Source organism: Gasterosteus aculeatus, chromosome 17, assembly GCF_964276395.1.
Source record: "Gasterosteus aculeatus chromosome 17, fGasAcu3.hap1.1, whole genome shotgun sequence".
NCBI classification, from domain to species: domain Eukaryota; kingdom Metazoa; phylum Chordata; class Actinopteri; order Perciformes; family Gasterosteidae; genus Gasterosteus; species Gasterosteus aculeatus.
The window spans coordinates 11222283-11247252 of NC_135705.1; the positions used below are offsets into that span (position 1 = coordinate 11222283).

Here is a 24970-nt window from a genome sequence, read left to right on the forward strand (position 1 = left end):
AAAGTGGCTTTTTCTTCCCTCCTCGCATTCACCCTGCATTTGTATGTCCCTTTCCTGAAAGCAGCAACAGGGGGCACGGCGCTGTGAGGCGGGGGGGTAATTGTCTCAAGGTGTGGGGAGAGCTCAGCAGGCTCATACTGGGCTGCTCTGCTCCCTGCAGTGTATCATTGTGTTTTGGTGTGCCGCCCGACCATGGTGGTGAAAGACAGGTAGAAACTCCACCAACAAGGGGGGAGGGGGGGGGGTCGAAAGATGAATAAAAAAACTTCAGTAAAAAAAACAACAGACTGGGTGCAGCTGTTATTCTCCAAATATTCATGAAAAATTCTAAAGAAATGGATTCAGGGGGTTGGCAGAAATATAAACAAAACACATAAACAACACTAGAAAAACAAAGAAAATAGAGAATTGTAACACACAAGGGTGGTATGAAGCATAGGCAGCCACAGGCAGGACAGTTTGTGTGTGTGTGTGTGTGTGTGTGTGTGTGTGAGTGAAGGGGGGTGTGAAAGCCCCAGTGGGGGTTTCTTCCAGAGTTCATCCCTCTTGAACGAAGGAAGGAAAGGGAGGAGGAGAGGGAGGTGGGTGAGGCTGTCTCGTATACAAACTATCCAGACTCTGGGCCACGGTGGTTCGCCTGCAGCAGAGTCCCACTTCTGTGTGGCTGAACTATCCAATAAGCTCCGGGAGGGAAGATAACTCAATCCACTTTCAACTGATTTGAATGACATACCCGCACATGCCAAGACCAAGAGGAAAGAGAAAGAAAATGAATAAAAACTGCAGGCGATGGACATGGGGCTGGAGAAGAAAGGAAGGAAGGATGTGTCGACAGCAGACTTTCATCTTAAAATGAATCTCAAATAATAGGTCATCATCTTCATATCAAATTGCAGGAATAAAAGATATGTATTAATGTTAATTGTTAATTAATTGGTTAGGTCTTCAAACTCTGCCTTCATTTTGATCTCAATAACACACCTGTAAAGTTTAAAATGCATCTTCTCATAGTGACGCTTTCGCTGTGAAAACATCTGTCCACGGACAGACGTGTAAATACCACCATGACGCGCATGGTTAAAATGCAACTCAATACTCAAGTAATATGCCGTTAAGTCGGGGGAGATTTGGGGTTAGCTGAGCAGGTGTGTTGTGTTCCTGTGGCCCCTTTCATTCCTACCGTACCGAAACCAGAGGAGAGTGTGTATTTGGAGGGAAAGCTGGGTAAATTATCCTATGTCCTTTCTCTCAGCCCCTTTGGTACTTTCTCTGAACAGACTCTGGGAGGTGGGAGTTCTTTAGAGCTGTAGAGGCAATGTTCCCTGCTGTGGTAGAACAAAAAGGGAATTAATACAGTAGAAGAAAGAAGAAAGACTCTTGGGAAGAGGAAGGGGAGGTGAGGACTGTTTGTTTTCATTTGCAGAATATGAAATATGGAGAGGCAATTTGGGAAAACTCGAAGGAAAAGGGGGAAGGAAAGAAACTTTGATGCATGGCCAATCAGAAAGCAGGTACACACCCCCTCTTGCACGTGCCCCTCCCTCTTCTACTTCCCCAATCCCACCTCCTTTTTCTGTGCTGCAAGAGCATGCGGATAGTTGGTTGCGTCTGTGGTGGAGTTGTTGGAGGCCCAAAGAGCCTTCGAGAGGAGAACTGAGATCAGTCAGAGAAGTCAAGAGAGGCAGGCAAAGGATTCTGGGAACCAAGTGTGGGTTGAGGAGCAGAAAAACGTCAAGAAGGAAGCGTTTTGTCTGTCCAGAGGACTCAGTTTGGAAGAAACAGGACAGTCCGGGGGCCAGCAGGAGACAAACACACAGAAAGACAGGGAACACCTGGACCAGCGGGGCTTTGAGTTGCTCTCAGTCACAGGAAGCCTCTTCTCCGTTGTTACGCTCACGTTCTCACAGCTTCTCGGCTGCCGGCTGTAGTTGTGTTGGCTGTGAGTTGTCAGCAGAATGTTCGACTGCATGGAGGCTCTGGGGCTCGGCCCGCGGCCCCTCTTTGATGTGTCGGGACAAGGATCGTGCATGCTCGGCAAGGCAACCCCTTACTTCTCTGGCCTGGACCCCTTCGCCTGGGCCGGAACCGGCAGCATCCAGTGTGAGTACTCCATCCTGTCCATCAGACTGGAAAAGAGCAGCTGTGTGTCTGTGTGTCTGTGTGTGTGTGTGTGTGTGTGTGTGTGTGTGTGTGTGTGTGTGTGTGTGTGTGTGTGTGTGTGTTCTTATCAGAGTGCTGGTTTTGTTATCATAGAGCTCTCTCCACAGGAAGAGTCAGATTCCTTTCGATTCTATGTACCCATTCTCACCCTGCTTTGTGTTTGTTTATGCGCTTAGTGTGCTTTGTCAGAGTGAGTGAGTGAGTTGGGGAGTGCGTATTTATACATCATGGTGTTTGTTTCCTTTATGAATGACTTCACATGATTGACAGCTCTGTTTGGGACCTGACGACGTGTGCAGAGGACAACAACGGCCCAACAGAAACGGCCCTGACAGATTGAAGGCAAACAGGCCTTTGAAATCTAATGATTGTGATTTGGCCAATAACCTCACACACAGGACCACAGTTAATTAGAAACAGATTCCAAAGGATAAACAAAGACATGATTGGACTGATGAATTGCACTATATGAAAGTTCTTCTTACTTTTGGTGCTTATGCAGTGGGCAAAATTCCCCTGAAGCGACTTTACATCGAAGCCGCTTCTTAACACAAGGCAAAGGTTGCATCAGGCGCAGATAAATGTAGTGTTAAAAAACCCAAGATAAATGAAAACTATGAATACACTCTATCAGAAAAAAGAATACGCAGACCTTTTGTTATTGTTCACTCACAGACTCTTTGATTACACTTGGTTGTGGGGCTTGAAAAATCAAACATTGGCCATCTATCAATAGAAACTGGATTGTTGGAGTCCATTCATGTGTGTCACCGAGCTGAGCTTACATTGTTTTATGTACAAGATGCCTTCTCTGCAGTGGGACGTCCCCACGGAGCACCTAGAGTCTATTTATCTCCAGTTATTATTTAGATACCGGGCCATCAGGCACTCTCCGGCCCTCAGTGCTCACTAATGATGACGGATGAGCAGTCGGGATGACAAACACCACAGCAGGGCCTGTTTCAACTTGCTAAGGAGCTTCACCAGATGCCAGTCCGACAGACCAATGTCCACAAATAATCATTAATCATCTTTACTTTGTATAAAAACGCTTTAGCCTTGTGTTTTTGTGTGTGATTTCTTTGCTGTGAAGGTTAAAAAAGGTTAGAAACAGGTTCACTGACTGACCACAGGAGTTTGGGGGGGTGGTATCTGCCCCTTTTTGTTAAGTACCATGTTAACATTAAGTGACAGCAGCACTCAAAGAGGCGTTACTCACCGTGGATATTCATTTTGTCACCCGACAGGATAATAAATACCAACTATTTTGAAAATAAATTGTCATTTTTCAAAGAAGAACTTCAGTCTCTGACTGCAGCTTCTCCCATTTGGCTTTTCTTCCTGCTCCTCTTAACAACAGGCATTTTTTAAATATTTTTTTATTTGACCACGCAAACACATTAATGAATTATACAATAGGCAGTTAAATGTATAATAAAAATCATTGCAGCCATACTTCGACATAATTTCCGCATAATTTTTGCATAACTGTTTTTCTCACATTACACAGTAAACTTTGGGAGAACTTTGAAACTATCACAGCCTCTTAAGTCCAGGCTTTTATGTCTGCGCATTAAATAGAATAAAGGAAATCTTCACCCTAATTTCCACTGACCCTTTGAGATTAATATCTTTGCTAATGGACATTTTCAACATTCAGGGCGCCGTTGGAACAGTTTGTGTCCTCCGGGTTGCTCTCAGACAGCGTGCACTGTCGGACGTTGTGACTCTAAATTCCTTTTTGGTATCTGTTTCTTCTTTCTCCCCCCCCTGTGTGTGTGTGTGTGTGTGTGTGTGTGTGTGTGTGTGTGTGTGTTGTCAGGCGGGGGGGTCCTCTTTTCCGGTGTTTTTTTTATTATTTGAGGCAGTTCAGCACCTTTGCCTTCCTTTGTTTCAACGTCAGGAGGCAATGCAGGGAGCTGCCACATGCAAAAGTCTGACCGCCGCTTGTGCAGTAATGGGGGGGAGGGGGAGGGTCCCTCTATGTGGCATTTGTTTTTCTCCTCTTTTGAACATTCCCCCTTTTTACACTTGATCTTCCTCTTCCAATAGTGTGTGTGTGTGTGTGTGTGTGTGTGTGTGTGTGTGTGTGTGTGTGTGTGTGTGTGTGTGTGTGTGTGTGTGTGTGTGTGTGCGTGCGCGCATATGTTCCTCCCTGCACTAATGTATGTCTGTATCTTTTTCTCCAAATAGGCTCAGTTTACACGCCTTGTGTTGTGTAACCAGGAGCTTCTAATGATTCAATTACAATTACAAAGGGTCAATTATAAGATTAGGGACTGTGTACGAGGCATGTGCACTTCAAATAGAAGAGAGCTGCAGGAGGAGTGGAGGAATGAAGTTGAATTGGGGATTAAACTACCCCCCATAACTCTTTGTGGCCTCGAGGGGAAACTCTCTCCCTTCATTCAGTGATAATCTCCTTTTCTCTGGCACCCTCTTCACTTTAAATGAGTTCTTTAAAGTTAGTTTAACGATGCTCCTTCACCATCATATCATGACATAAGAGGAGAGCGAACTATGACATGATGGGGATGATTTTACTGCCAGTAGCTGATTTAAAAAATGGAAATATATACGGCTGATTTGTAATATAAAACCTTGTAGGGGGGGCCTGCATGTTGTATTTCTTGGAAGCTCCTCAGATTTCTATTATTTCTGTACTTGCGGCACTATCGCTAGTTTTTAATAAAGCAATCTATGTCACTGGGTCATGAAATGCTGGCCGGGTCTCTGTTACTCCAGATGCCTTCCCTGTTAACCTCTCACCACTGGGCATAAAGGAATTGCATTAACGACCTTAGTGAACCTGGAAATTCAAGTTCAGTCAGTTTGTTCAGAGAAAACACAGATTCTTGCGTCTAAGACACAACAATTTACACGTATCTTAAACCGTTTCAATTATTTAACAGAAAACCTCCAAAAGGAAGTGTGACATTTTGGTGAAATGTATTAAGCATCAAACACTTTTACACATACTTCGCTGTGGCAATATTGACTACCTCCACAACCAGATTGTCCTAATTACTAGATTATTAAGACATTACTAGAAATTACTAAATTAACAGATTTAGATGAATTGTTAAGTATTAAATGATTGATTAAATGATTTGGAACTGTGAATGTGTCTCTGATCAGGTTACAGTTTGTGTGGTTCTACACACTGCCTTTATCTTTGACTCAAAAACGTTTACACACACACGCGTGACAAATACTCATAAAAGAGAGATCTGATCCAAAAACGCGAGTAAAACACGGTTCAGTAGCACAGTTTGCTCAAAGGGACCAGCGGAGAGGATCCCTGGCTGCCGATTGGTTGGGTTGCTTGGAACGGACGTCTTGTGAGGATCATTGAGTCGTGTTACAACTTGTCTCTGTTGCAGCTTTCCGGCACGTCTCCACCACACCGTCCATGACTCTGAATCATTAGTCTGTCTTAAAACAGGGTTTAGCTGATAAGATCTGTTCTAAAAGAGTCAGTTTCAGTGCACAAGCTGCTAAACTCAATGTGACACAATGTAAAAGTGAACGACTGCTGTTATTATAGATTAAGGTACAACTTTATTATTTTAATGCCGAAATGTCACCTAAATGCTTAAAAAAAAAAAAAATCGGCATGATATGTTGCAGAAGTGTTTGAGAAGCCAAGTTCAGTATCCTTGTGGGAGACTAATATCAAAACAGGGCGAAAATAGAAAGCCGGCTTTATGGGGTGTTATAAAAAAGAAAGGGAGCTTTGTATGTGTCATGATGACTGGGAGGGACAAACCCGGATTTAACAACCTGTCCTGTAAAGCTCCCCGACCCCCCCCACACACAAACCCACACTCAGCAGACAAACAAAGCGTCTGCGACCACGAACCAAACAACATATGAGGGGAACGTCGTTTTCCAGGTTTCGTCCTTGATTTAAACATTGTCGCGCTCAAGTGAGGGTCAATTGTGACTCAACTGAAACTGCAGGCGTTTGAGGAATTGATGTCTAGGGTTTCTGTTCTGTTGGTTTGTACAAACGTCTGTGTGTCTGTGTGTGGGTGTGTGTGTGTGTGTGTGTGTGTGTGCACGCCTTTGTGCACTGTTGTTTGCACGTTTGTCTCTGCCTCCTCTTTTTTTTTTTTTTAAGTGTTTGGCGCTGCTGTTTTTATGGAGCCGTCTCCCGGACGGTAGCCTGACTTTCACAGCCTCTCCTCCAAAAAGGCGCTTCCAATGACAGGAAGGACTCCTCCTCCTGCCGGGGCAGGAAGGCAGGAGAAGACAGAGGGGGGAAGACAGTTAATAGTCGGGGTTGAGTTGAGGGGGAGGGCAGGCGAGGGGAGGGGACGCCGGTATTGAACTTAGAACAGCTGATGAAAGGGATTGTCACTCAGATCTCCCCCATCTCCTCCCTGCTGTCGCGGTAATTACTCACTCAGCATATTTGGGGTTGTGGCTCACCCCCCAGTGTGTATCAGCTCACGAATTACAACAGAGTTTTAAGCATGACACATATTTTTACTTTCATGTCACATTGACTTCGTACGTGTTACGGCTGTGTTAGTGATCAGTGGTGTTTGGCCCCCCGTTTTCCTCCTCGTCCGTCCTGTGAATGTTGTCGCACTGGAAACCCTCAAAATCCAACTGAGCTGCGGCCCCATGCAGCAGCCCACACACACACACACACATATTCACATGTGCACGCACATTCCACAGTGTGCTGCTAGACATTTTGTGAGTAGAGAGCTTGTGTAAAAACTGTGTTTGCCATACAAATTATTCTCTGTATTTTGGCTTATTTTCAAATCCCCAAAATCACATATCAAGTCTTTGTAGCTTTATTGGCATTAAAAGTAAAAGAAAAAAGTGACCAAAGCATCAAAATCCAGAAGAACCCAATAACATTAATAGGAATATAAGCAAAACAAAATGCCATAATCCTTAGCATTAGCCTCTATATGAAAGGCTCTCTGAGGCCCCCCGGGGCCAAAGTCCAGTTCAATGAGATGTAGGATGTTGGCAGGTTGAGCCGGGCTGCAGGCCCCACAGGCCGTATGTCACACTGCGTCCACCACTCAGCCCCCCCCGACAGGAATGAGAAAACACCTTCAGTGTGAGCGTTAAACAAACCACATGCATGTTTCTGCAGAGCAGAAAACAACTGTCAATCACCGCGTTTTCTTTCGCGTGCCGCCGTGACCGCAGACTGACGGATCGGGTCTGACGCCCCACGTAGTGTGGCGTGGATTTGTCGTACGATAAGTGCTTAAACCGTATACAGCTGTACACCTACGACTGCCCACAATGAGTTTGTGGAATGGACTTGGGCCCCCGGAGCTCAGGCCGTTCCTGACTCATTTTGCCACGTATTTTAGTAATTGAGGTTTAGAAAACTATCCCGGGAATGAAATTGTCATTCACGCACTCGAAGAATCTCTGGCATCAGAGCGGATAAGGGAGGTGTCGCCTCTCAGGTGGGCTTCTGTTGTCTAAACAGAGACGTGTTGATGCGACAACAAACCCTGAGAGCAGAGCGGCAAGGTGGGAAACACCCAGACACACGAGTAGGTGAAGCACAGTTACACATCTTCATCTGTGGCTCCGTGTTTTCTGTGGGGACATTTATCCTGCTGGCTGATTCACACGAGTCGTCTCGTCCGTCCTCGTGTCCTATAGAGGTGTGCTGATTGATGTTGTGACACGCTGAGGGGTGAGTTGCAGGTTAAGACGAGACAGATTTCTCGGAGCCACGGCTCTGACGCCGAGCTCGGTTCAGGGCGATGACAGGTGCTTGACAGTTTTGGGCCTTCCCCCCTTCTTTCTCCATGCCCTCCCCCCCCCCCCCCCCCCTCTCTCTCTCTCTTCAGCCCAGTGTCTCTCACCCTGTCTCCCGCTGTCATGTTTGTCGCGTACCTCCTCAGCCGCTGCGCCCGGCCGCAGACGGTGTCCGTCACTACCTTCCTCCTGGCGCCAGATGACGCTTCTGCTTTTCAACAGGAGTTATTTTTCCACTTGTTCTCTCAGGGCCACTTTTACCACGTCGGTGTTACTACATAAACAGAAAGCAGTGATCGGGTTACAGTGCCAACTCATTCAGCCACCCACACCTGGGGTGGGATGCACCCCAAAGCCCACACATACTAGGCTTAAGCCTCCCGAGCAGCGGCTTGTTCACTCATATATTTGCGTGAAACGTCTACTTTCTCAGATACACGCTGGATAATTTCAACTCGCTCGTTGTTGGAGAACACTCACAATCCTGTTCTTTCAACCATCAATTTCACTATGAACATTAGGCCGCAACTAATAATCATTTTTATATTAATCAAATTCTGAATTTATTTGGTTTGAACATGTCAGAAACTTGCCTGTGACGTCCTGCAGCCAAATATAGGTACTAATACAAGTGAGTTTGTTGAAGCCTGATCACACAGCGGAAAGTACCCCCAAAAAAAAAATCCAAGTTTTATTCCTTAATTTTTTAAAAGATGGTTAAAAATCTGGAATTAATGTTTGATAAATAGCTGCAACTGATAATCAGGGCTTAGCCCATGAAGTCATGATTAATTGGATCTTGTGTTGTTTAAACACATTTTTTAGCTTGTAAGCAAGCTGCTGGTCATTTAGTCGGTAATGGCCTTCTACAGTCAAGGTCAAAGTTAAGTGGTCACGATTTTATTTAACCTTTCAGCCACTGGGAAGTTTCTGTCCTCTGACTCACCTCTTTCTTTCCTTTTCTTCCTCTTTTCATTTTCCCCTCTCTGTTTTCTTTAGATTATTCCTTTGTGCCTTTGCCTCTCTGCTTTTGGAAACCTTAGCGGCCCCGTAAACGACAGGCTGTGGGTTCAGGTCGGGGTTTCTGCGATGGTGTGGCGCCCACATTTGGTCCAGTCCTGTGCTATCCATTGAAAGTGACAGGAGGTGCTGTGACTTTGGGGTTTTTGACCCCAGATTCTTTATTTTTATAAGGAAGGGATCCTAGGATGGGGCTGTTGATGTGAATAGCTGCCCAAGGTGACTGGATCCCAATAAAGAGGCCTTCAGCCTGGCCGGGGCCTCCTTTCCATCCCAGACACAACCTTTATAGGGCGTGCTTATGAGCCCGGGCAACTATTAAACCCTGTGCAGCCTGCACTGAGGAATTTAGGGCCAGGAAACAAGGGAGTGGGGGTGGAACTGGGCAGGGGGAGGTGAAGTTGGGGTGACTGAAGGTGAAAGTTGAAAGGCATGTTCACAGGCATCTGGCTGTTCTTTAATCATCACCTTCAAATCTGTTCGCAGTGTGTGTCATTCATTTTTTGGGGGGTTTGAAGTGTAGGAAGTTACCATTTTAATCAGCCGGGCGAACTCTTGCCTGCGTCTGTTTCACATTGTTTGTTTTCAACGTTTTCATTAGCAGCAGTTCAGTGACTTGTGTCAGTGGCCAGCAAATGGTGTCATACAGTTTGCCATTTTATTTAGCGAGAAAGCGACAAGGAAGAGCGGGAGACAGCCGACTCTCATAAACATCCCTCCTCTGTTTGTTCACATGGGGCTCGAGGTGTATGCGCAGGTCTGGGTTGACGGCCTTTCACATAAAAATTGGAGCATGTGCGTGTGAGCACACAAGCACATGGACACCCATGCAAAGATTGAGATGTCAGTGAAGAAGTCAACAGAGGTATGCTGCTCCCCCACTCGCTAGTAAACGGAGAAGCCAATCAAATCTCAGCTGCCAATCAGCATTTTATCAGCACGGCCATCTGGCCATCAGCTAATTGTGTCTCTTTTAAGTCCCTGTCAATCAGCCCCCCCCTTTTCTCTTAAAAATGTCTGTCTTTGAGCTTTCCTCCTGGCTCCAGGGGGTGGCTTGCAAGGGTTTTGGGGGTTGTTCGTTGATTATTCTCTCTTAATCAGTTGAGGTATTGGCTTTCATCATAATTTCAAAGACTTCTGTAAACAGTATGATAAAGGTTTCTCTCTCCCTCTCTCTCTGCAGCGGTGGAGACCCAGAGCACCAGCTCAGAGGAAATGGTCCCCAGCTCTCCTTCTCCTCCTCCTCCGCCCCGCATCTACAAGCCGTGCTTTGTGTGCCAAGACAAGTCATCTGGTTACCACTATGGAGTGAGCTCCTGTGAGGGCTGCAAGGTAAGATGAGCCAGAGAACAGCTTATGTTCAGTGAAAAGTCTCATGTTCAACTAGAGCTGACGCATGCTGCAAAGTTTGCCTTTGTTAAGCCGCCCTCTAGTGTATCTGGACTAATACTGCACAGAACAGAGCCAAACATTGACCACCAAATGCTCACTGCATCTGTATTAAATTACGCCGCTGTGGAGATTTTGAGCTTGAAATTGAATGAAACAATATTCTTTTGGAAAACATGCAATCATTCTGTATGCTTGAGGTTTAGATACAGACACCAATGAACATATGTTCAAGATTAAGACGGTTATATGTTATATGTGGTGCAGAAGTACTAAGATCCTTTAAGTAAAACTAGCAGAATGAGAATAGAATATGCTTAAAGTACTCAGTCATGTGCTGTGTCGGACTAACCCTTAGACAGAGAAGTCACATGCTAACAGCCTGCTAACATGGTCACAATGATAATGCCAAAATAAGGACACACGGACATGTTCATCATGTTAGCCTGCTAACGTCGGCTAATGGGCTCACGACTTTCGATGAAGCTGAGGATGATGGGAACATCTGCCCGACAACAACGACCGATATTTCCACCTCTAGAGTCCGGGCAATAGCATGGTTTTAAAAAACAGTTTTCTCTCATTTGTTTCAGGGTTTTTTTCGGCGCAGTATCCAAAAGAACATGGTGTATACATGCCACAGAGACAAGAACTGCCAGATCAACAAAGTGACCCGCAACCGCTGCCAGTACTGCCGGCTGCAGAAGTGCTTTGAGGTTGGCATGTCCAAAGAAGGTGAGAGGGACATATGGGTCTATATATGTGAGGGTAACATTTTACCTTCAATTTAAACGTAATGGAGAAATCTGTTGTTGTTTTTTTAAATGTGTCTCCCTGCACCTGTGTTCCCCTGTAGCGGTGCGTAATGACAGGAACAAAAAGAAGAAGGACGTAAAGGAGGAAGTGGTGCTGCCAGAGAACTACGAGCTGAGTGGAGAACTAGAGGAGCTGGTCAACAAAGTCAGCAAAGCTCACAAAGAGACCTTTCCATCTCTGGGACAACTCGGAAAATACACCACAGTGAGTTATTTTTTGAATGTATAATCACATCCACCCATAAACATTCGCTCCACTCAAGCATTAGCTCACTGCTTTGCCAGGAGGACAAACGCTGTATGGACTCTGCCCAGCCGCACAGACCAAAGTGTCCTTCTTTTTCCCCTCTCAGAATTCAAGTGCTGACCACAGAGTACAGCTGGATTTGGGCCTGTGGGATAAGTTCAGTGAGCTGTCCACAAAGTGCATAATAAAGATCGTGGAGTTCGCCAAGCGGCTTCCTGGCTTCACTACGCTCACCATCGCTGACCAGATCACCCTCCTCAAATCTGCATGCCTGGACATCCTGGTACCGACCATATGCTCTTATTACTCCTCCTATTTAACCAGCTGTCCGTGTGTCCGGATGCGTTCTCATTTCTCACGCTGCGTAATTTGTTGATGATTATGAAAAGCTGCCATGATTTGATTTGGACTGAATGTCATTCATCTTTTACTGACTGCCCATTTTTTGACCTTTCTGTCTTTGTGTTGTGGTTTTCGTCCCCTTCCCTAGATGCTGAGGATATGCACTCGCTACACCCCGGAACAGGACACCATGACTTTCTCTGATGGCCTGACACTCAACAGGACCCAGATGCATAACGCTGGCTTTGGCCCTCTGACAGAACTGGTGTTTGCCTTTGCCGGCCAGCTGCTGCCTTTGGAGATGGATGACACAGAAACGGGTTTACTCAGCGCCATCTGCCTCATCTGTGGAGGTACGCTTGTGCCTTCGAACCCGCTCTCCGTACCTTACAGACGTAACATTTCTGACTCCGTCTCATTGGTTTGCACTTTCCTCGCTATCGTTTTTCCAGCTTGTCTATCCTTTCTTAACCTCTTCATAATGGTCCCTTCCCCTCATTGTGTTAGACCGCATGGATCTGGAGGAGCCACAGAAAGTAGACAAGCTGCAGGAGCCGCTGCTCGAGGCTCTGAAGATCTACACCCGCCGCAGACGCCCAAACAAGCCTCACATGTTTCCCCGCATGCTGATGAAAGTCACAGACCTCCGAGGAATCAGCACCAAAGGTCAGCTGAGGTTTTACACACTAGAACCATAGATAAGAAGTAGGGCTTGGAAACAAACCGTAATACTTTTACCACATTACTGAGGGTCATGAGTTGTGAAGTCCTGAACATTGGCATTGGATTTGTGTTTTTGATTTTGCCTCCCTGGAAAGTGCTGGTACGTCTATACTTGTGTCAACATTACAATTTACACTGTTTTTGGCATCAGCGTCCAAACCTGATAATCGTATTGGCTCTGCTTTCAAAAATGCTCAAACAACCACCCAGCCTTATTTAGGAGATGAGGCGTATCATTCCAAAAGAAAACATAACAGATTTCTATTTGGGGTGCAAGCAAAATAGTTCAGATACCATCATCTGCATGTGAGAGCATCGAGAGGCGTTCGTCTTCCCCTCTGACGGTGACAGTAATCGGTCCTTTGAAAACACTGCACATTGCATAAATCTGCGGATGTGTGTGTGTGTGTGTGTGTGTGCGCGCCTGTAGGTGCGGAGAGAGCCATCACACTGAAGACTGAGATCCCGGGCCCCATGCCTCCACTCATCAGGGAGATGCTGGAGAACCCGGAGGCCTTCGAGGACAGCAGTGACTCCGGAGACAGCGCTGCAGCCGCTCCCCCTGCGATTCAAGCCATCAAACAAGAGGAGAAGGCCACAGATGAGTCAGCCGTTGAGGAGGAAGAGGAGGAGGAGGAGGAGGACGACTATTGGGATGAGGAGAAGGACCGAGGGGTGGACAGTGATGGGGAGCTGTTGGTGGAGGCGGCAGCCAGCGCGCTAAAGAAAGGTGTAACTGGGAAAACGCAATGAGAGAGACGGGAGGGCCGCCTCGTCCTTCAGATCAGAGGCCTCGTGGAAACCTCACAGAATTAGGCTCTTATACAACAACGGTGTTGAATGCAGCGCCTACAAATACTGTAAATATTGACTGAAAGGAAAGTATGTTAAATAGGAAGTAAGGAATGAGCGAAGCAAAAGCACTAAATGTAAGTGGATTGAGCAGAGTGCCACGAAAGATCACTGTGCCAAAATGAGACTCAAAAAGATATTTGTGCACCAAATGAGATGTGGTAGACAGAAGACAATGCACTCCTCAGCTATCTATAAGGGCTATGCTTTTAATACAATTGATGATAAAAAATACCTTGCAACAACAGAACTCTATGTGGTGTCTGTTTTCCGCCAATGTCTTCTGAGAATTCCTTTTATTACAAGTGAGAGATTTGCGACTTATTTTTTTATTGTCTGCTTTTTCTAAGCGTGTAAACATTTCTGTTCTGTCTTTTTGCATGTCTGTGGGACTCCCTGTCTTTTTATGGTATATTTTTCACTCATTTGACTGGACATTTAGTGAGTCCTTTTGCTTGCCTTTAATGTTTGGCGATACTTTGTTGTTATACACAGTGGAAGCAATTGCAAAGAGAGAGCAGGTCATGACCGGGACTCAAGCTCACAAGAAGACAAGCATGTGCTATGGAAAGCCCCAAAGGGTAAAACATTCAAAAGACAATAAGGAGACGACTGTCTTTTCCGCTCTGGTGCTTGTGATCAAAATAAAATGATTAATAACGCAAGACAAGGGTGGCAGGGTGTCTCAACCTTCTCCACAACATTTTTTTTCAAATATTTAGACTAAAGAATCTGCAGGGTAGATCAAACGTCAGCACACAATCTCAGGGTGATTCCATCAGGGCCACATCTCATCTGACACCAGTATTCTTTCAGAAATGCTCTGACGTTGCGCCAACATCTTCAGCAACAAGTGGGATTTTTAAAAGTGAAGTTGTTGGCCATGATGCACATGACCTTTGTGAGCCCATAATATTTTCATTTTTTCTTAGAAGTGATGTATGAATAATCCAAATGGACGTAACCCTTAAAATCAGTTTACTTCACAGAAAATGTCAGGTGAGTGTGTGTTTGTGTCTGTGCATGAGTGTGTAACTAAGAGCATTTATCAAAAGCGAGTGCTGTGGAGATGTCCGTCATTACTGCCATAATCTACAGCGAGCATTTACGCACAACTCCAATAATTACTATCCTCAAAACGCACAAAATGAAATAACATTTTTTCCCAATTTCACTCACTCAAAGATGTCTATTGAAGAGGAGGAAATTGAATCGCGTGATCAATTAAATGGGGTCACAACCACCTAACATAATAACCAACACAATGGAAGACTTAACATGTGGTGACGAAGCACACCGGTGTGTGTGTCCATGGTTGCATGGATTTTGTAAAACGATACTTATGATTTGTTTGTCATTGAGGCTTTACAGCTTTTTGTATGCAAGATGTATAAAATCGACATTATCTAATTAATGAAAGACACTTCATCTCGCTGCTGTTCAGCTGCAACTTGCTGAAGTAGTTTGTTGATATTAGGGATGAAATGATACAGCCAAGGTGTGATATCTGAAGAAAAGTAGCAGACTCAAAGCCATCCAGAAGTAGATTTAAAGCATTACTCAATCAACCCTGATGCCGCGATGTTTTTAGACGTGTTGTGATTTTATAGGATGAAAACGTCTGCATCAAGCAATGGAGGTGAAAGATGCACGGCACGTTATCAGTGTGTCGCAAAGTCACAGAGACACAGTCAATATTTTGCACATCGTCAGCTCATGTTACATATTTTGTTGAGTATTCAAATGTCACATAACAAAGACATTTCATGTTAAAATGTTTTCCTGTTTTATCTTAGTTTTCCATTTCTTAAACTTGTTTTTTTGCTGTTACGCTGGTGCAATAGACGAGCCACAGAAGAGGTCAGAAGGGATTCAGCTCTATATGTCAACAAATGAGTAAGACATTAAAAAAGACCAAAGACATCACAGCGCATTTGGATGAAAACACAAAAAACAAAATATAAAATATATTTACTTTGTATTGTGTGATGAAATGATCTCAAATGACTTAAGCTGCAACCATCTTATTTCTGTTATATTTTTTATTGAGTTTTTTGAGTGTGCAGATAACTTGTCTCAATGTTCAGGGATTCAGACACATTCCGATTTTTATTTTTATTGGACTTTAATAGCAAAATAGCGCTGACACACCCAAACACACACGCAAACACACACACAGAAAACAAAAACTGGGCTGATCTGTGTGTTTTTACATTTAGATTTTTGCTTATTTGTTGCTTGTTATTTGCTTATTTTATTCTTGTATTTCTTGTATTTTGATAAAAGCGCTTTTTGTTCTAAAACCTTTCAGCATCCAGTTGTTGTGTTCTTGCGTTCACTTTACACCTTCACAAGGAAAGTCTCAAGTTGGAAATGTGCTAAAAAAAGACAACGTATTCCACATCACATTTCATTAAGGAACCTCGTGCCCAGATCAAATAATAAATGTATCGTAAATCAACATTGATTTTCCACCAGCCTGACGCTGTGCTGCAGCAGTATATATTTCACACTTGCATGTAAGACGCCTCCACCCACACTTGACGAGGCTTCAGGAGTCACACTCACATGCAGAGGTTATGGGCTGATGTGCCAACAAAACAAGTTGTAGGCTATTAACTCCAAGCTTTTCTCAAAACAACAGATCACATTTTAATTAGCTAAAAATATAGAAAACCTGGCATCTGCATATGAAAATTAAAGTTTCATTAATCCTTAAGCATTTGCGGTAATAATAAACACAAATGAGGACACTTACAAATTGTATACAAACTACATACAAACACTGACGAGTCAAAAGCTCGACTATAAATAGGACCGTTCTGGAGGCGGTCTTCTTCACGGGCCGCTACTAAACAACAATAGATTGACCTTGAAGATTGCAGGGGTGAACAAGCAGCTTGTCGTCTATCCTTCTTGTTTACCACATGGGGGAGTCGGCCAGCTCACTGCAGAGAGAAAGAGCACTGAAAGGTTTACAGAAGGTGCTGATGATTTACCAAAAATAGACAACACACTCCAGCTGATCCAGTGTTTGAGCAACGTGCACATTTTTACTCTTATTACATCAGTATAACCATATTATTTACACTTTTATTTTTACTCTATGACTACGACTCTCCTCACAACAGTGCCAGGCAGCTTTTCTAAAACAGCAACGGGTCTGCGAGGGCCGAGAGGGTGAGTGTGAGTCATCCCGTGATGTTAGGAGAGGTGAGTCGGGGCATGGAGGAGGCAAACAGGGTGTGCACTGCGTGGCCTGTAGGAAGCCAGAGTTGTCACCTCGGGACGGGGTCGACAGGTTCTAGAAGCATCGGCAACTTCCCTCCTGCAGCTGGGGGCTCACAGCGCTGACGTGACAGAAGCAGAGACGGGCGTGAACTAAAGATGTGAATGTTATGGCTTATGTTTAAATAATCGCATTAGCATCTAAATATCTTTACATATTTCTTCGATGTATACCGTCAAAGATAATGTGTAAAACATTTTCGAATTGAATTGTTCCTCCGTTCTCCCCACTCAGGAAATGCTTAAGTAACCGTTGGATTCTTGTGTCTAATGTGCGCGACAAGTTTGACCACTTTTTAATTCTTTATTTTGAAGTCTTTGTACCCGGTTTTCTCTTTGGCAGAGAGCTCTAAAACTCTGAGGGACTCCGTGGGACGAGGGGGAACTATTTGCCCACTCTGGTCCGTTAGCTCTGTGCTAACGTTGTTTGGTTCATGTGGAGAAAGGGTGGCACACCTGTGAGTCAGAGGCTGCTGTGTCCTCTTGGCTTTGGATGTGTGTCTCTGCCAAAAGGAGCTTGGCTTGTTCCAGCTGAGTGGACCGGCCAGGCCAACTGATTGAACTAGGGGAAGCTGAGGAGGCATCTTCGTCATCCTCAGCGGAAGAGCCAGGAGCTGTTTTAAATCGGTACGGATTATTTACAGATCCTTACTGTGCAATGAAATAGTGTGGCTGTACACAAAAGGACCCCATTACTTACAGCTGAATGTAGGAATTTCACCATTTGACTGCCGGATGTAGTTCATCGGGTCCTGTTATATTATTGGATGAGAACAACTTGGCATTAATTTAAAAAGTTGTAAAAGAACATCTGGGAGGGGTTGCAGGTTATAAACAGCTGCCCTCATCTCCCTTTTAAAGAGTGTAAGAACCCAGAGAGGCCTACAGTTGCATTTCTAACGTGCAAGTATCTGCATAAAAGTACTTGGTTTACTGCTAATCACTAAAAAAAACTGCAAACTTTTAACAGTATTGTTTACTGTATTTGATGAGGCCACTCTGACTCACTGCACCTGTGGTTCCAAAGAGTTTCTGCTCTATGAAAAACAAACTCTACCGGATTTCTTATAGGATAGATACAGTATGTACTCTGGTTTGTAACCCTCACCTGTTTGTCCACCTGCTGCTCCTCTCTCTCTTTCTGGGCCGTCTTCACACTGGCCTTCAGCTCCTGCAGCTCCCGCCTAAGCACCTAAAGAGGGGGGGCAGCAGCATTATGTACTGAGACACAGCTGACCTGACTCGTGCTCTTTCCTGCTGATGTTGATTGCATGACAGCGAGGGGAAATGTTTACTTGCTGTTCGTGGAAGCTTTTCTATTTATGCCTTCATGTGAGTAATACCAAAACTGTGCCGAACTCTGGTCATCGTTATCCGGGTTCCAAAATGTAATCTGATCAAGCGATGATGCGGATTTGCAGCACATGAGCAGTTATATTTAGATCTGAATGTGTTTGTGTGTCGAATAGTAGTGACTTTGATTTACTTACTTGATTGCAATCTCTCTCTTGCCCAAGCTTTACTTCTAGTTTCTCCCTCTCCGTCCTCTCCTCCTGGAGCCACTCCTCCTTCCTCTGCACCTCACAGCTCAGTTCTTGTAACTTTTTGGAATCCCTCTGCATTAAAAAAAAAAAGGTTTAGCAAAAAGACGGGTTGACATGTCAGTATGTGTGTGTGCGCTTTTCCGTATCCTTACTTCTGCTGCATGTTTGTAAGCCTCCCTCTCTAGAGCCCAGTTGGCACGCTCCTCCCTGAGGACCAGGTTCTCCTCAGACAGCAGCAGGGTTAGCTGGGCCGCTTGCAGCCGGGCCTGATGCAGCTCAGTGCTGGTTTGGCCGTGCCGGGTTCCCAGCTCTCTCAGCTCCCTGCGCAGGCCCTCGGCTGCATGCTCACTGGCCTCCAGACGCTCCTGCAGCCCCCGGACCTCCGCCAGGACAGACTGGTTCTCCACCTGCACAGAGACGAGACGACTCGATGAACAGGAGGTGATCTTGCTCCCGTTGCCGCATAACACCAAACCATTTGAGTTGAAATCTGACGCGGTTCAGAGCTCCTCGGTTTCATTTCCCCGAACAAGGAAAGTGTTTTAAATGAAGCACCACCAACCACCAATTACCTGCAGACACTTTCTCTTTTCCTCATCATGGTTCATTTGAATGGACATTTTCTTCACTCTCTCCTTCAGCCTGTGGGGAAAAGAGTTACTTTGAGCTAAATAAATATACCAATGAAAGATGTTTAACAGTCTATGTCTCAAATACGTGCCTTTCCAGGTCGCTGTTTTCCTCTTTCTTCCTGTCGTTCAGGACCTTTATGGTCTCCTCCAGGTCTCGAACTCGCTCCTGGCTCTCAGCTTTTTCAGCCATGAGTCGGCTCAGTTCATACGTCAGATTTTCTTGACTATATTTCACATTCTTTCAACGTTGTGGAGTGAAAAAAACACATGATTAGGTTCTCGTTCCACATGTGTATTATTGATCAAACAGTTGTCATTAGTTATTAACAAAATCCAGAACTTTTGGGAAGTAAAAATGAGTCGGCTACCAGACATCTGGAAGCAGGACCTCCCTGCACATTGCGTTTTCCCTCCATCTTCTTCAACATCTCACAGTTGAGTCTCATGTTGTCTGTGAGCTCTGAGAGCTCCTCCTTCATCGCTTCTCTGTGACGCTCCCACTCCTCCTTTGCTTTGTCGCTGTTCTTTTTCTCGTTCTCGTTCTCCTCTTTTGCCTCATCCAGAGCCTGCTGTAGATTGGCTTGTTTTTTTAAGCACTCCTCCAGCTGACTCTGTGCCCAACACGGGGAGAGGACAAGGATATTCAAGCAACTACTCAATGGATTTAGAGTAGAAGTTACACTTAAAGACCTTTTTTTATTACTAACATGAAACGGACTGAAGCTTTTTAGGAATGTCTGAATGCAATATTGATTTTTATTTCTACCTGCAACAGCTGAGCCCTGGGGATGACTATCTGCAGCTCCTCCTCTCCATCCTCCTCGTCTTGCTCTTCTCTCAGGGTCTCCAGCTCCTCCAGCGGTTTGGGAGAACGGAAGGTGAAGGAGCGACTTCGGGCACATACCTCTCCCTTCGCATCCACGTATATGAACTGATACTCCACAGCGCTGGGGCGGGGCAGGTACGATGCTGCACCAGATATACAGACGTATATGAGTATGCAGTGTTAATTGTATATTACTATTTATTATTTTTTATCAAGTAATACAGAATATGAAATGTGAATTGCGGAGCAAGACAAGCTCTTAATTATTCACCATCAATTATCCCTCAATGACCATCAGCAGTTTGATGGAAATCAACCACAATGTGAATGAAACAACTTTTGTTCAGTGAACTTAAAACGAATCTTATTTCCGACCTCCAGTTGCTGCTGATGTGGCAATGTCCTCCTGGACTGTTTGTGCACTCACATCACAGTGTCCACCTGTGTCCTATGTTTTTGGAAATATTTGGAAGGATTCTCACCCTGAAAAAGGGCACAGCAGTTGACACTTGAACCCCTCGTGTAGCCTTCAGGAACAACAGCCCACGTGTACGTGTGGAACTGCTTCACTGACGAACAGTCCATCTGTGATCACAACAGACCACATAAGAATCAATAGAATAGTTTCTGTTTCGCTGCGGAGGAATGTTGGCCTGGTGGGACGATCTACCTCAAAAATCCCTATCCAGTCCCCGCTGCTCCACTGGTGCTCAGCGGTAAGACTGTAGTGGCACTCAACTCTGGATTGGGGGAAGTACAGCTGTCCCACATTTCGAAACACCACCGTGGACTGTTTATCCATGTGATAGGGAGCGGGGCTGTTTGGGAATAAAACATAGGTGGATCGGGTGAAATGTGTTCCTGTTGGACGCCGGTGGAGAACAGCTGATGAAAGGTGATAGCGGAGTCGGATCAGGAACGCAGCTCGGCCATAACACCAGCCGCCGCGATTATACCATGTCATCCCTAAGAAATAGAGCACTGTTGCTTTGTATACCTGCGTGGGGATGATGAATCAATAATATAAATGATTGAAACAATTGTAGGAAGTAGTTCTTGATCTTAGAATACCACACAAAGCCAAATAATAGCTGCACTTTATAGTCTAATAAAATAACAATACATATTAAATGTCTCATAATTCAGTCCTAAAGTTCACCAACCATTATATAACCTGCAATTAAGTAATGAAGTAGTCAATGAAATAAAACATTCTCAAATGTCCACTGTGGAATAAAAATACGAATAGTAAAAAAATGATACCAAGTCTGTCCTGTTTTCTTATTCACAAATATCACATCAAACACGTATTGCCTTTTGTTATTGGTCTTTTAAGTGCAGTTCTATTCTAGTATATTGAGTAGTTGTATGTTCTCTTACCTTATTCTGCTGAGAAATGAATGCGATGTCTTCTCTGCTCGTGAAGGATAGAGATGTGGATCAATCTGTAGAAAGTGAAGAGCAATCCTGTCTGCTGGAAGCGTTTCCCAACATCCCCCAAACCATGTGGGCCCCCCAAGTCCAATTGGGGATGCTGGCAGACTCGTGGGAGACAGTTGGTTACGAGGGAAAGCAGTGATGACACCCATTCGAGGACAGTGTTATAGGATCTCAGATCTACTGCTGGTAGTTATTGCACATTGCCATTTCTCGGTAGTGCCAGTGGAGGGGTGAGGAAAGGGGGGCAATATGCAAAAGGATAAACATTTCAACTTCTATGAACCCACTCCCCAGGAATGAGTGAACGGCGAAGAAAGTCTAACAACAGACATCCACGGTATGGTACAGAAAATAATGAATGTGTGGTCCATTTGCAACGTGGAAGTGGAAGTCTGAAAATACTGATGCAAAGTTGAGCTTCAACGTCCTTTCGACTGTTTTGTGTGGAACTAATCAACACATTCCAGATGTCAGTGATATGGACAGACTACAGCATTCTGTAGGTGTGACTTTTATCCTCAACTGGTGTGTGATTGCGTAAGAATCTGGGTGTCCCACTCGTGAGCACCTGATGGCAGTGTTGTTTCATCACAAGCCGTCTTCAGACAGGTGTGTGGCGCCGTAGTGGGGATCCCACGGTCAAAAGTGCATCAATAACACAACCCCGAAGAGCAACATGGCAGTTTGAAAATAAACAATTAGGTTAACTTTACATCTGCTTCTTAAATTGCCAAAAAAATAGAGTTTCCAGTTGCCATGGTTGTTTATTTGAACTGCAAGAGTGCAGAGTTTATAAATACACATAATTGGTCAAATTGTGGCTAGAATTTATGTGTAAAAATCAACAAATAAAAGACATTATCAAAATAAATGACAATTGGAAATACTTACACTTTTATACAAAGGAACACTGTATATTTACAAAGCAGATGTCTCTGTTGTGACACCATTCAAAAGCTGCAGCTTTGTTCTTCCTGAGAACTGCATCTCTATGGATGTAGCCTTTTTTGGAAACTGAACCTTAAAATGTATGAAGAAAAGTTATAATGACAGATCTTTATAGAGGAAGAAGATGTTGCCTAGCAGAAGAGTTTTCAGCGGTAGTGATGGCGGACGTGGAAGGCCTCAGTGTACTACGAGCACGAGGAATGTCAGGCGTCACTTTTTTAGCAGTACATTGAGCCCTTGATCATAATTGTCTTTTACTAAAACTCCTCACATTGTGATCCCTTGTCAGAGAAGACGCACTCGTGGCTCAGACGTTGCTCAGCAACGACAAGACACCAAGTTCTGACAGTTTGGCTTTGGCAACCTCTTCCCAGCCCTTATTGGCTAGTGGGTTCCTGGGTGACGGATGCATGATGCCCTCAACCTGCACCTTGACACCTGCGGCTGAAAGCGCTCGCCGCGCCCGCTGCTCCGCTACCCTTCCGACCCCGATCACCATGGTAACGCCCAGCGCCTCCACCGCCTGGCACAGTGCAATGTCGCAAAGGGCCAGGAGGGCCTCCCGTTCATCCGCAGGCAGCTCAGGGGGGGTTAAATTCTTCCCACTGGCGCTGATGAAAATGAGCGGGCATAGATTGTGCACAAAGCAGTGCTTGAAGAAGTGGTCGGGTTCACCACACAACTTCCTGAAGAAGCCCCAGAAACGCGATCCGCTCACTTCTTTCTGAGTGCAGGCGAGTCCTGTGATCCGCCGCTTGGGATGCTCGTCATGAGGATGGCCGACCTCCCCTGTGATCTTCAGCCAATCGACCACTGACCTCACCTCACCAAAGGGGACCTGGGCCGAGAAACAAAAATCACTTCAGCTTGTTTACCACGTCACAGACTAATTAATTACATGGAAGTCAGGATCTTTTGATTTGACTGAGTAACCGGCACATGTCTGGTATGCAAAATGGTGAAACTATATCTCAAACAGAGTAAATGTGGTATTTCATGCAAATTCATGAACATTACACATATTAAGACTTGGTACTCGTTTAAAAGGGGGAACGTTCAGGTCCTTGTTTGCAGCTGATCTCGTTATTTTCAATACATCACAAACCAACTGACACACTGGGGCTTTGTTGTTGTTGTTGTTGTCGTTTGGGTTCGATTCCGCCCTCCGACCATCTTGCATTAAGCCCAGACACAATGGACCCCGCTCACCCCGGTCTGCGCCATGCCGAAAGGTCCAGGATTCATCCCCAGGAACAGGACGCTTTGTCCGGCCCGGCAGAACTTCTCCACGTAGCAGCGGTGCGGCTCCCACGCGTACTCCAGCGGATTGTACACGTGCCGGACGGGCTGGCTGAAGGCGAGCCGCCGCAGGTGCGCGTTCAGCTCCAGTTCTACCTGCAGAAACCTGGAGGCGGCGGTCTGCTGGACCTGCGGCGTCGGTAAAGGTTCGAACCCGTGCTTCGATGCGCGCGCAGGCTCCTCGTGCCGCACGTCTCCACGCGCGAGCTCTGCGGAGCCATCTGACATTTTGATTTGTATCCGTAATAAGTGAGGCCCCGGTTATTATTATTATTATTTCCTCCTTGTTTCCTGTCCTTCTTCCTGTTCTTCTTCGGGTTGTTTAATGGATCGCTAACAAACTATAGTTGCATACCGCCACCTATGGTGGAATCAAGGTATTACATTCACTGGTAGTACACGTTAAGTACACACACAGTGCACACTGGGAAGCAGGGCTGTAGTGGAGGGTAAACGCACGTAAACGCCGTTTACGCACCTCTGGAATTTCGGAAATGGCGTTTACGCACCTATAAATAGCGTTTACGCACCTCAAAGTTCCCTGCGCCTTGTATTCTTCCGTTGGAATAATCCGAAATAAACTTGGTGTAATTTTAAAACAGCTAAGACTACGTTTCCTATTGTTGAACATATAAACGCCGTAGTCTGAATCATGTTCATCTGCGCTGTATTACGGTCTGTGAGCATCCAATCAGTGCCTTGCGGCTGCAGCAGCGACACCAATCAGGATCCAGGAGGTGTGTAAACACACGTTGTGGATCAGCCCAGTGGTCCCCAACCTTTCTTACCTCACGGACCGGTTTCATGTCAGACAATATTTCGCGGACCGGTCGAGAAGGCCCGACGGGGGGGTAGTCGTCGTTGCGGCCGGAACGACCGACGGGGGCGGGGGCGGGGGCGGGTAGTAGTCGCGCGCTCTGTGTTCGCTGGTCGTGCACGGTAAAAGGACAAGAAAAACACCTGGTGTCGCGTAGATTAGAAAACAAGTCAGTTCTCAACGTGAAAAAAAACATGCTGTATAGGCCATTTGTGATGACGTAGGTAGTACATGAGTGTTCCTTTAACTTATGTTGTCAGTGTAATTGACAGGCTGCTTAACTGGTTAACTCTTAAATTCAACATTTTTTTCAGGCAGTGAGAGGACAGGCAATGATGCAGAGAGCACAGGGAGAGGAGAAACACCAGGTCCTATAGAGAGAGGAGAAGCACAGAGGAACGCGTTCTGGGGTTCATGGCTCCTCTGTGCAAGGCAGGACCTGACGTGGAGGACAAGGAGGCCCTCTGGGCACTACTGTGAAAAGGAGACTCCGTATGTAGCTAGTTCTTAATCTGCAATTGTGTTGTGTTGACATACTTTTCTTCACTGTTTTCATAGATTTAATGAACTACAAACTACTAACCCATTTATTCATTGTCATTGATTGTATATGACTTTTACTGATAACATAATGCAATATAGCCAGGACAGCCTTACAGAGTCGCGACGCTTTGTGTTGCGTTGCTTCACATTGCGTCGAGGTCTGTATGATCACAAAATTCAGAGTTTACCCACCTCTAATTTTACCACTACAGCACTGCTGGGAAGTATCCGTCCCCTTCCTAGAACGGTGGAAGAGAAGAAGGTATTCAGAAGAACCAGTTATAATATAAAGGGTTAAACACACACATCCTCTTCAACAGTGATTTACGATAGTATT

The 24970-nt window shown here is 45.2% G+C and overlaps 3 protein-coding genes across 7 annotated transcripts in view; 1 reads left to right on the top strand and 2 right to left on the bottom strand.

Moving 5' to 3' along the window:
• The window catches only part of LOC120835317 (retinoic acid receptor gamma-B), a 36251-nt gene extending 20652 nt beyond the window's left edge, over positions 1–15599 (top strand). For 2 of the 4 annotated variants that reach the window (XM_040204170.2, XM_040204169.2), the window contains 7 exons: positions 10112–10260; positions 10911–11052; positions 11174–11337; positions 11486–11662; positions 11870–12074; positions 12229–12387; positions 12875–15599. In XM_040204170.2, the coding sequence (XP_040060104.2) occupies positions 10112–10260; positions 10911–11052; positions 11174–11337; positions 11486–11662; positions 11870–12074; positions 12229–12387; positions 12875–13197 (1319 nt within the window). In that variant the 3' untranslated portion in view covers positions 13198–15599. Of the gene's footprint in view, positions 1–1522; positions 2101–7687; positions 7844–10111; positions 10261–10910; positions 11053–11173; positions 11338–11485; positions 11663–11869; positions 12075–12228; positions 12388–12874 lie in introns of those variants that run through there. The other 2 variants (XM_040204171.2, XM_078092180.1) reach the window with 2 other exon arrangements.
• LOC120835305 (calcium-binding and coiled-coil domain-containing protein 1) lies at positions 15321–22686 on the bottom strand. Of its 2 annotated transcripts, XM_040204148.2 has the most exons (14): positions 20967–22686; positions 20257–20404; positions 20069–20171; positions 19527–19729; positions 19129–19371; positions 18850–18998; positions 18701–18770; positions 18281–18535; positions 18075–18200; positions 17693–17776; positions 17285–17336; positions 17041–17198; positions 16579–16646; positions 15321–16244 (listed from the first exon to the last, which is right to left on the bottom strand). In XM_040204148.2, the coding sequence occupies exons 1-14, from the start codon at positions 21173–21175 to the stop codon at positions 16217–16219; spliced, it is 1896 nt and encodes a 631-aa protein (XP_040060082.2). In that variant the 5' UTR covers positions 21176–22686; the 3' UTR covers positions 15321–16216. The 2 variants fall into 2 exon arrangements, with proteins under 2 accessions (XP_040060082.2, XP_040060083.2); XM_040204149.2 differs by lacking the exon at positions 16579–16646.
• LOC120835336 (single-strand selective monofunctional uracil DNA glycosylase) lies at positions 21771–24332 on the bottom strand. The gene is made up of 2 exons (XM_040204200.2): positions 23184–24332; positions 21771–22812 (listed from the first exon to the last, which is right to left on the bottom strand). The coding sequence occupies exons 1-2, from the start codon at positions 23499–23501 to the stop codon at positions 22282–22284; spliced, it is 849 nt and encodes a 282-aa protein (XP_040060134.1). The 5' UTR covers positions 23502–24332; the 3' UTR covers positions 21771–22281.
• Positions 24333–24970: the final 638 nt, after the last annotated feature.

Coding starts and splice junctions, on each gene's coding strand:
- LOC120835305 (XM_040204148.2), bottom strand. CDS start 21,175: ATGGGTGTCATCACTGCTTTCCCTCGTAACCAACTGTCTCCCACGAGT. Junction 19,730..20,068: donor CTGCTGTGCCCTTTTTCAGG/GTGAGAATCCTT, acceptor TATCTGGTGCAG/CATCGTACCTGCCCCGCCCC. Junction 18,771..18,849: donor GAAAACAGCGACCTGGAAAG/GCACGTATTTGA, acceptor TTTTCCCCACAG/GCTGAAGGAGAGAGTGAAGA.
- LOC120835336 (XM_040204200.2), bottom strand. CDS start 23,501: ATGTCAGATGGCTCCGCAGAGCTCGCGCGTGGAGACGTGCGGCACGAG. Junction 22,813..23,183: donor TCGGCATGGCGCAGACCGGG/GTGAGCGGGGTC, acceptor TTCTCGGCCCAG/GTCCCCTTTGGTGAGGTGAG.